At 37.8% G+C, this 11,865-nt stretch overlaps 1 protein-coding gene across 2 annotated transcripts; it reads right to left on the bottom strand.

The window, feature by feature from the left end:
* Positions 1-1,126: 1,126 nt before the first annotated feature.
* On the bottom strand, positions 1,127-10,135 carry LOC124619384 (60S ribosomal protein L19). 2 transcript variants are annotated; one of them, XM_047145740.1, is made up of 6 exons: positions 10,086-10,135; positions 7,341-7,447; positions 7,001-7,164; positions 5,519-5,627; positions 1,609-1,690; positions 1,127-1,339 (listed from the first exon to the last, which is right to left on the bottom strand). In XM_047145740.1, exons 1-6 carry the CDS (start codon positions 10,088-10,090, stop codon positions 1,201-1,203), a joined length of 606 nt encoding a protein of 201 aa, XP_047001696.1. In that variant the 5' UTR covers positions 10,091-10,135; the 3' UTR covers positions 1,127-1,200. The 2 variants fall into 2 exon arrangements, with proteins under 2 accessions (XP_047001696.1, XP_047001688.1); XM_047145732.1 differs by lacking the exon at positions 10,086-10,135 and adding an exon at positions 8,316-8,407.
* Positions 10,136-11,865: the final 1,730 nt, after the last annotated feature.

Here is an 11,865-nt window from a genome sequence, read left to right as displayed (position 1 = left end):
GATCCATAGGCAGCAACGATAGAACTTGACGTGACAACAGCAAAACAAAAGGACGGTGGGATAAGAAATAGTGTGCCCTTTTGAAAGAATCATGCCACCCTTTGCTTAGCTGATTTAGCCAAAATCCGGAGAGCCCTCTGAGGGATGTAAACTGCCATAATCCACAAATATTTGTCCAGCATCTTACCACTGCTTCATCTCACTCGGTCCAAGGCAACCCCACAACTTATAGCTGCGAGTTCAAGCAACTACCAAACACTTACGTGGATATAACCAAATTCATTCAAGAGGAGCTGGGAGGGAACACTGGTTCTAATCCCAGATTTTCCTCATAGTTCTGTGGTGTCCAATATTAAGAGGCAATATTGAGTTCAAGGTAATGCTAAATGTGTAATCTATGATATATCTTTTGATTAAATAATTTCACAATTCAAAAAACTGCTCTCTCTCACGCACACTCTTCATAACAAAACTGCAATACTTAATAAAGCTATGGTGGCAGCAACTTAAAACACCATTTTGTGACCCATTGCAAGCACAATTAATATGAAGGACATCGATCTGTCCTGGCAATCAAAATACATAGCACATACTCTAACCTTTCACTGGTTATGCGAAACCGACATGCTGTAATTTACACACCTCAAGAGAAAAAAATTCACTGGCTTGCAGCACTTATTTTAGACTGCCTGGCCATCACAAATTGTTTCGTTACTGAAGAGTGTCGTCTTCATATTAAGCGTTACTTACAGTCTGCTTTGATTTCTGTAAATGTGTGTAGCCCAAATGACAACAGGTAAATATCCCATCTAGTTCTTGTTTCATCATTAGGGTTAAGGTTCTAACATCAACTCAATTTAAATCAAAGTGTTTTTAGATATTGAAATTTGAGAATTTTAAAGAGCCAAGCGACTTGTACAATACCTCTTATACGACTTACAATTAATTTGTTGCAACTATAATTGGGTTCACATCCTGTAGCGTATCAAATCAATTTAATACTTAAACCTATAACACCAATTTGATAAAAATTTACCAAACATGTAAGTCCATATTTGTTGGTGACTGTTTTTCAACTTCAATGTTTAAGAGCCAATTTTGTACAAGAATTCTTTGTAACCGTGGCTAGTAGTTTGGTCATTTATTTTTCTCAAAAAGCCACAATTTACAACAGAACCGAAAGAAAATTAAGAAAATGCATCATTTCTTGGCAGCTGCAGTTGCTGCATCATCTTCACGCTGGTACGATTGTAGCAGCTCCTGCTTCTTTTTGCTGATTCTCTCCTCACGACGCTTACGTGCCTCTTTCACCTTTTGCCTTCTGGCCTCAGCTTGATCCCTGTAAGAATAACGCATAATTATATATACTGTACAGAAAACACAGCCAATAATTACTAAAGGATCTGATCTATGAAACCAAGGTCGATGCAATCTGACTTTGTTCCAATTAGCACTACCTAATGTTACTGAAGCATGATATACCAGCTCCTGAACCTTTAGTAGTATCACCAACAATGTCAAACTACACTGGAGGCCCCATGTTATTCTAGGGGGCACAGGGACACAATCTTTCACTGAACTTCATTGTCATTTAAGACTTGTACTCACTTCAACATCTTTGTCCTAGCCTTCTCCGCCTTCTTCTTGTGGATGAACTCCATCAGCACACGCTTGTTCTTGAAAACATTACCTATGAAACCATTTTAGTCCAAAGTTAGTCTTGTAAAATGTAAATTAGTTACAGCAATTCAGATTTACCTGTCTGTACCATGTACAAAATGAGACATTTCAAGAACTGTGGTAAATTACACACACACACACACACACACACACACACACACACACACACACACACACTATCCATTACCCGTGTGTGCTTTTTATCACTTACAAAATATCCACAATTACAAAGTATCAAAACTTACTGTAGTCTTAATTAAAAGGAATATATGAACTACAGAGAGACTGGGTGGGTGGGAGCGCACACCAAAAGAACCAAGAACAGAGCGACCCGAAAGTTCATTAACGTTTGAAAATTCAATAGTTCATGGAATGTCTGTAGATAGGTAAAAATTGACACACATGCTTGAAATGCGATGGGGTTTAACTCAAGCAACAAGTGCACAAAAGATTGACCAACAGGTGCTTCATATGATACCAAAGCAATAATTAAAAAACACAACAATTACTGATAATATAAACAAGCGTAAGTCTTTCCGCTCCCGGGATAGGAATGACTCCTTACCCACATCCTTTCATCTTTCCCTCTCCTTCCCTCTTTCCTGATGAAGCAACCATTGGTTGCGAAAGCTAGAATTTTGTGTGTATGTATGTGTGTGTTTCTATCGACCTGCCAGCGCTTTCATATGGTAAGTCACATCATCTTTGTTTTATAATATAAACAGATACATAAGAAAATCTACTCACTGAGCAGCGGCAGGGGAAAGTGCGCACGCACGCACGCACGCACGCACACACGCACGCACGCACGCACACAAAAGAATAACTTCTACAAGCTTCCAGAGCCAGTGGCCCCTCCTGACAGAAGAGTTGAAGGGGTAGGAAGAAGGCTAGGAGGGGTTTAGGGAAAGGGTACAGTTCAGAAAAGTAACCCACATCCCCGGGTAGGGGGAGACTTACTGGACAGGATGAGAAGGAGAGACATTGTTGGGGACTGCACCAGATGAGATTTGAAAACCTGAAAGCTTAAAGGTGGTCTTCCGCCTTCTGCCAGAAGGAGCCACTGGCTCCAGAAGCTTGCAAAAGTGAAATCTTTTTTTATGTGTGCTCCCCTGCCACCACGCAGTGAGTATGAGTTTCATTCAAATGAAACATGGTCAGTGAGTCTACCTTTGCCTTACATGTAAGGTGGCACAACATAACTGCAGGTATGGTGGTGTCATCTATTGGTAGACAGACTGACATGTGCGCACCATTCAATGTTGCATAACACCAGTGTGGTTTCATGCCGAAGAGAAGGTGGTCACACAAATTATCATCCACCACCGAACATGCGGGTGAGCAAGCAGGAACAACAAGGAGCAATTCAATTTTTGGCAGTGGAGTGAGTTGGAGGCCGTGAAACGTAAACAAATGAAGGCCGTGTACAGTGAGGATAGTCAGAGTCGTTCAAGTGTTGTGGAATGGCAACGATACCTTGACAGGCGTGACTCACTGGAAGACAATGCTCGTCCTGGACAGGCCCATCATCATGACGTCACACTGGAAATGGTTGTGGAAACGAATGCTTTAGTCTTGGACAACCACAGAACCACCATGGACGAGATCCATCAATTAATGTGTATCAGTGTGGGCACCGACCGCACCATAATGCATCAACACTTGAACTTTCAAAAAATGCGTGCGCAGTGGGTTCCCACCAACTGACCGTGAAACAGCACAGTACCTGAATGGCGCTGTCAGTCTTCTGTAAAATTACCATGAGGACGAATACGGCTTTCTGTTGCGTACTATCACAGGTGCCGATTCGCAACAAACAACGAAGTGTGCGACTGGGTCCAGTCCTGGGTCAGACGGCAGCCTACTAGCTTCTTGAAGGATAGAATCAACCGGCTAGTGTAGCAATAGGACAAATGTGCCAACAGTTTTGGCAACTATTTTTGAGTATGTGTACTGCATGTAACTACATTTTTGAGTTAGTAAAATTGTTACCATTACTTTACTAAGTGACCGGGTTTCATTTGAATGACCCTTATACATTTTTTATCTATCCATTTATATCATCAATAATTAGAAAACAAGTGATTTTTAGCAAAGATTATGTACTTTATAACATGCTCAATATGTCTGCTGTAAAGTGAATGTTGTGACATCACTGTACAGTATATCACTATGTATGTTCGGAAACTGCTATCAGATGATGTCTGAACATCCCTGATGACACCAGGAGCAGGAAACTTTACGCTACAGGTGACACCGCAACCAATAATCACAAGGACTGAGGTCTAGGGACCTGGGAGGCCAAGCATTATAGAAGTATTGGCTCAGCAAGCGATCATCAATGTGCAGAAGAGATTTCCACATATGTAGTAATATTGGGTGGATGGCCGCCTGACATAGAAGTCATACCATACAGCAGGTGCTTTATCAGTCAGGCAAGGAATGTTGTGATTCTGTAACATATCTGCATGCCTCGCACCAGTGAATTTGAAAAGCAGCACCCTGCATTTCCTCGAAGAAAAAAGGTTCAATCAAGATTGATGCAAATGCACACCACACCGCAATTCATCATGGAATGGAGTTTCCAGAGCAGTTCCAAAATTTTCATTAGTAAATGATTCTCATGCAGTGTCACTAATATGTTGCCGTTCATGACCACATGTTTGCTGGTGTCTGCACTCAACTATTGGTTTCAATAAAAGGCTACATTATCTCTGGCGTGTGTGTCAAGTTTTACTTCTCTATACACATTCCAAAATCAGTATTTTTTTCAAATGTTAATGGCCATCTGACTCACCCTGTACATTCCCGACTAATGGTGAATGGACCCACCACCTTCACAAAAAAATTGCGCGCGCACCCACCCAGAGGTTCTTGACACATTCTGTAATAATTGATACCAATCAGAAGTACACATCACTGTAGCAGAAGGTAATAACTGCACTGGCAATGCCTGAAATAATCCGCGAAACATTTTTGGTGCACAAAAAACTGTTTAATGTGAAAACTACACCAAAATATTTTTTTGAAGAACAGAGTTAGCTATATGAGTGCATACTGCCTTCATCTTAGCAATATCTATAGACTTCTTTGCCTTAACAGTGATGCTCTAAAAATATTTTTAATGATACTTTTTCTAAACAACTGAACAGACATTTGAAATCAATATGGTTCAAAAACATGATGCTTCAGCAGCACCTTATCCCTACTACCCACTACTGGGCGTTCCCACTTTCATGGTGGGTGGTAAGGGTTTTTAAAAACTTCATGAAGTATTCATGCAATTCTGACAAAATATTTGGTATGTAAGAATAATTACTATTATACGTTTTAACTTGTTATTTCTCCACTTTACAAATTTTTCAAAGTCACTTCCTTACTTTATAACCACTACTGTGGAACCAGTAGGTGGTTAGCAAATTTTACTATTGACAGATATTTAAGTCTGTGGTAGGTAAAAGGTTTACCTTCCCTGAGCTAGAGATGCATTTGCACCAAAATCCACACTTTCATCCATCTGGATGTATTTATTTCAGCCACTTAATGAGCATATAAGTGTTTTATATCTTTTATGGTAAATATTTAGGATAAATTGAGCTAGTGTTTCGACAAATGTGAGGGCATATCTGCTCAAAAACTGCCACTGACATGTTTCGTACAAATGATGCAAGTCCAATAATTTGCAAGTAAGTTACTCACATAGCACATTTAGCATTTATTTCAACGATCAACAAGATTGTGCAATATACTGAAACATCACACACATATGAGGATCTTTACTTTATAATTATTTTTTAGTAATTTTTTATCACTGATTACTTATCAAGTTGTTTCTCACCTTTTGCCTTCATGTACAGCTGGTGGTAAAGGTGCCTATCAATTTTCTTTGCTTCCCTGTACTTTTTCAAGAGTCGCCTTAGAACTCTCATCCGCTGGATCCACAAGGTCTGCAAAATAAAATAACTTAACACTGGATCCTTAACGAAGTAGATCAATCCATATAATAGGTTTTCCCTTGTTACACACCTATGAAAGATTCAGCACCTGAATTATCCTGTCTTTTTACCTTCCCTTACAAAGTAAAGCTTTTTTAAAAAAATTACAGTATGTTTTTACATTCTGTGTGTCATAATTAGTGACACACTAGCTGAACATTCCACTATTGTACTATGAAACAAACATCATACAGTTATGAGTTAAACTGTCAAATCTATGACAAGCCATCAGTACTTTTTTAAAATGACACCAAGTAGTATAAATGAAATGTTTTGTGTAAACAACTATAGATTTCAGGCTTTTAAATGCTGAAACAGACTGCTACAAAATGAACATTATTACATACTACAGGCAGAGCCCTGAAAGCAGCACTGGAATTATAGCATCTTTTATCCAATTTCAGTTATAAAGTATGTTTTTATTGAATTTTTAGGTGCCAGCAGACAAAGTACAAAGCTGAGTTGGTGAGCACCTTCACAGACTGCACTGTAGAGCACAACCTTTTACTCAATGTGAACACCGCAAGAAATCAAATACTAATTAAAATGCACGGGACTAGTTTCCTGGACAGAAATTAGTACAATCTGAATGGTACAGAGCATCTGCTCAATTGTCTGACCGGATTCCCCATAAACTATTGCCTTTTAGAATAGGCTTGAACATATAACTGATCTCTCCAATCACCAGTCATTCTCCAAGTATGTTATGTGCAGCCTGCCTTCATATAGTTATGTACCTTATAAATCAAAGTGAAACATACATGCAATAGGTCAAGGGGTATCATGAGCTCTAAACTACACAGAAGCTGTCTTCTGTTACCTTAAATATACTAACACTCCAATAGGTAGGGTGGGGTGGGGGAGGGGGGGGAGGGGGAGGAGGGAGACGTCAACTGGATGTTTGACAAAACAAAACACGATTGAAAGGAACAACCTGAGCCAAGCATTCCCGTGAAGCAACTAAAAATACATAGAAACTTTCATTTGGCCAGCCAAAAATATGTTAAGATACTGAGCCATTGAGCAAAAGCAGCAACTGAGCTACATTAATTCTCTGCATCAATTTCATTGTAAAACTTCAAAACAAGTATTAATGAAAGAGGTCAAGTACAACAGGTGAAAGAATGACCTGGAAAAAAAGAAACTGACTGCATTCTACAAAACTCTTCATTAATATAAAAGAAACTACCTGCTATGTACAACAGAAATTGCAAAATAAACCTGAGCAGGTAATGGACAAGTCAACTTACAGCATGATAAAATTTACAAAATCAAAATTATTTTTGCAACAAAAAATACATTCAACAGAGTTATGCACCACAAACCTTCTGTGGCATACGAGCATTAGCTGTTCCTTTCCTTTTTCCAAATCCACAGTGACGTCCTTTCCTCCTGGCTTCTGTATTCTTGCGAACACGTGCACGTGAGTGAACAGCAACAGGCTTCTTTATGATTAAACCATCTTTAATCAACTTCCTTATATTTTGCCCTACAAACAAAGTACAAATTAAAGGTGCTACAGAGTTAAAAAAAAAAAAAAAAAACTTTACACTATAACACAACTGCAACAATATTTACACAAACTGTAAAAACATTTTACTATTTTACATTTGTCAACAATTTTGTCACAGTTCCCAAAATTCCAATGCAAAACCTATAACTTACTGGAATTGGTATTTGCAATTTCGTTGATTTCATTAGGATCCAACCACACCTTTTTTTTACCACATCGCATCACAGAGGCAGCAAGCCTCTTCTGGAGTTTTAGGGAACTGAAAAAATAAAATTCAGAAATGTACATAATCGCCAAAGCTGTCTTAAATAATCAAATCTAACATGGTGACAAAAGTTGAGAACGTTATACCACAGGAAAACTTCGATACGAATACCACTTTCATTAATAACTTAACAGACTATCAGTCTTGCATAAAAAACTGAATGTAAGAAACTTTAGACTGTCAGCAAACAAAATGAAGGTTACCACTGCCAGTTGCGAACTCTAAGTACACGACCAGATACGCTTTCGTGTATATTTACCATACAAGTCTTACTTATATTCCACGATATACGGTTGCCTGAAGTAACTACTCTAGTAACACCATCATATTGTCTGCAACCGCATCAGTTGGAAGATGTATGCACGAAATCATTTTCTGCTTACATATTTGACTACATCCAGCCTGACAAAGTCTTAACAAAATTTCTAAAGCAAATTACTACAACTCTTTTTTACTACTGATGCAAGTCTGGGTAAACAAATGGGCATTGTTATTAAAACATAACCTTGCTTCTGCTGCTGAATTACTTTACGTGGCGCAATACCCATCTTGTCAGACGAATCAACAGTTTCTGCAAACTTTGATATAAATCATTTTATGCACCATGCCGCCTTTAATTAATTTATAGGCTGCAATGACGCCGCTTCATGGAAATTGTTTAAGGAGATGTAATAGATCAGTGGATAAGAACCGTCCATGTGGCAAAAGACATCTTTGAAAAATAACTTATGAATGTGTTAAACTCTAACAGTTCGAAAAACATTTATAGACACACAGGTATGTGCAAAACGTATATAACAAATTAGCAGCCAAAGCAAATATGTCGTTTCTATTCTTCGAAAACTTATCCAACATCAATTACCTCATGGTCACCGAGTTCCTACCACCATCAAACAGAGATCAAAACCTGCACAATATGGCGTAGACCAGAGACATGCCACAAAGGTTCCGGACAACAGTGCAGCCAAACTACACATAACAGAAATACCTCACAAACGAGTGACTGTGGTAAATTGGTAATATCAAGACTTTTAGCACAAAATTTACCGTATTCTATAAAATAATATAATTAACTTAGACTGTAGTTGATCAGATATAAGATACTGAAATTGAAGTAAGGTAATTACTAGGTACCACAGAATACAGAATACATCAGCGTGTGGCACGTGGCAGACAGCTAATTTGAAATTCCATATAGCTGCTTTAACACGTAGCCCTCTTGTGTGACTGTAATAGTTTTTTGAGATGAAATCTCAGTTTTCTTCAAGCAATCTACATGTAAATTTATATTTTCATGTACGACTTCCATAGTTTTTTCTTTAAAATTCAAAAAATTACAATTCGTATTAGAAACTTGAGGCATTTTCGCCATTCACTACGCAATTTGCAACACTATTCGCTGAGAAGGGAAAAAGACCCTCAGCACCTCACTGAGGCAAAAAAAATTCTTAAGTCCATTTTCTGACTAGCCTGATGTTTCTTTTAATTATTAAATGTACTGTACTATGTGTGTGCCATAGTCTATTACTGCAATGGCCTAATGAAAATAAAATTATTATTACTATTGTTATTACTACTATTATTATTCATTAGGTAGATAAAAATCAGATTCAACTAACTGGTTTAAAAATAAACAAAATAGGTTAGTCTCAAATTATCTATAATGATCTGTGTACATGATTGACAACTCAAAGTCATTTCATCATTGTACCTCTCAGAAATAACTTGACCTGATTTATTCACAACATCCACTACAGGTTATTGAAATGATTCTTCTAAGATATTTTCATCATGTTCATACTGTATACCAGCAAGGAAAGTTCCAAACTTTTCTTAGGAAGTTTAACTACAAACAATATAAACTACAAAATAGTTAAAATATCACTATGTCATTTGTAAAATAATAAGTGATACATAATCAGTGATAGTAATTCAATTTCCCTTCTTATTCAGTCATGATAAGCCTCCAGCAATACATAAATTTACCGAGTGAAGTAGTGTAGTGGTAAGTAACTGGACTCGTATTCAGAAGGACTGTGGTTAAAAACATTGCCTGCCCACTCCAATTTAAGTTTTCTATACTTTCTGTAAGTTGTTTAAGGTAAATGTTTGGGTGGGTTCTTAGAAAAAGGAAATGGCTGGTGTGTGCGAGTGTTTGACACAATGATCTCGTGAGATCACTGGTTTGACTCGTGTGTCGTGCCACAAGCGTTTGATTTCGCGCCGTCAATTCAGTTCCCGCGCCGACCGCCAGGAGCGCTGTGTTGAGCCATAGCTGATATGCTCAGATCACTGGATGTGCTTGTTTGTTCTATGTGTGTTGCAATGTATGCAGTGATCTCTGTCTTTGTTCTACCCGGGTATTGAACTTCAGTTGTCTTATCGTGCCAGCCACGGATGCTCATGTTTCGTTTCTTGACAAACTACATTGTGGCTGCTAGGAAATGTCACTAGAACTCTCCTACATCAATCAGTTACATCACATGTTGACATAAAGTTCTGCAATTTTTTGTCGCGTACAAGCCGATGGAAATTTGTTTGCCAAACTCCAACATGGCGGACGATGCAAAGAATATGAATCTACAGACATGCTGCAGTTCTATACTCAGAAAACTTATCCAACATCAATTACCTCATGGTCACCGAGTTCCTACCACCATCAAACAGAGATCAAAACCTGCACAATATGGCGTAGACCAGAGACATGCCACAAAGGTTCCGGACAACAGTGCAGCCAAACTACACATAACAGAAATACCTCACAAACGAGTGACTGTGGTAAATTGGTAATATCAAGACTTTTAGCACAAAATTTACCGTATTCTATAAAATAATATAATTAACTTAGACTGTAGTTGATCAGATGTAAGATACTGAAATTGAAGTAAGCTAATTACTAGGTACCACAGAATACAGAATACATCAGCGTGTGGCACGTGGCAGACAGCTAATTTGAAATTCCATATAGCTGCTTTAACACGTAGCCCTCTTGTGTGACTGTAATAGTTTTTTGAGATGAAATCTCAGTTTTCTTCAAGCAATCTACATGTAAATTTATATTTTCATGTACGACTTCCATAGTTTTTTCTTTAAAATTCAAAAAATTACAATTCGTATTAGAAACTTGAGGCATTTTCGCCATTCACTACGCAATTTGCAACACTATTCGCTGAGAAGGGAAAAAGACCCTCAGCACCTCACTGAGGCAAAAAAAATTCTTAAGTCCATTTTCTGACTAGCCTGATGTTTCTTTTAATTATTAAATGTACTGTACTATGTGTGTGCCATAGTCTATTACTGCAATGGCCTAATGAAAATAAAATTATTATTACTATTGTTATTACTACTATTATTATTCATTAGGTAGATAAAAATCAGATTCAACTAACTGGTTTAAAAATAAACAAAATAGGTTAGTCTCAAATTATCTATAATGATCTGTGTACATGATTGACAACTCAAAGCCATTTCATCATTGTACCTCTCAGAAATAACTTGACCTGATTTATTCACAACATCCACTACAGGTTATTGAAATGATTCTTCTAAGATATTTTCATCATGTTCATACTGTATACCAGCAAGGAAAGTTCCAAACTTTTCTTAGGAAGTTTAACTACAAACAATATAAACTACAAAATAGTTAAAATATCACTATGTCATTTGTAAAATAATAAGTGATACATAATCAGTGATAGTAATTCAATTTCCCTTCTTATTCAGTCATGATAAGCCTCCAGCAATACATAAATTTACCGAGTGAAGTAGTGTAGTGGTAAGTAACTGGACTCGTATTCAGAAGGACTGTGGTTAAAAACATTGCCTGCCCACTCCAATTTAAGTTTTCTATACTTTCTGTAAGTTGTTTAAGGTAAATGTTTGGGTGGGTTCTTAGAAAAAGGAAATGGCTGGTGTGTGCGAGTGTTTGACACAATGATCTCGTGAGATCACTGGTTTGACTCGTGTGTCGTGCCACAAGCGTTTGATTTCGCGCCGTCAATTCAGTTCCCGCGCCGACCGCCAGGAGCGCTGTGTTGAGCCATAGCTGATATGCTCAGATCACTGGATGTGCTTGTTTGTTCTATGTGTGTTGCAATGTATGCAGTGATCTCTGTCTTTGTTCTACCCGGGTATTGAACTTCAGTTGTCTTATCGTGCCAGCCACGGATGCTCATGTTTCGTTTCTTGACAAACTACATTGTGGCTGCTAGGAAATGTCACTAGAACTCTCCTACATCAATCAGTTACATCACATGTTGACATAAAGTTCTGCAATTTTTTGTCTCTTTGGCTCATTATGCTTTCACTACATTTAATGACGTACTGTAGTAGCTTGTCGACTCTGAGAATAAAGTTCCTATCAGTCTCTGTAACCTACATCAACTGTGTGCATTATTTATTCTAATCTGACC

Source organism: Schistocerca americana, chromosome 1 (genome assembly GCF_021461395.2).
Source record: "Schistocerca americana isolate TAMUIC-IGC-003095 chromosome 1, iqSchAmer2.1, whole genome shotgun sequence".
NCBI lineage: Eukaryota > Metazoa > Arthropoda > Insecta > Orthoptera > Acrididae > Schistocerca > Schistocerca americana.
Note: the sequence above shows the minus strand (reverse complement) of the source record. Positions and strands in the feature narration are given on the sequence as shown.

Coding starts and splice junctions, on each gene's coding strand:
- LOC124619384 (XM_047145740.1), bottom strand. Junction 7,165..7,340: donor AATTGCAAATACCAATTCCA/GTAAGTTATAGG, acceptor CTTTGTTTGTAG/GGCAAAATATAAGGAAGTTG. Junction 5,628..7,000: donor ATGCTCGTATGCCACAGAAG/GTTTGTGGTGCA, acceptor TTTATTTTGCAG/ACCTTGTGGATCCAGCGGAT.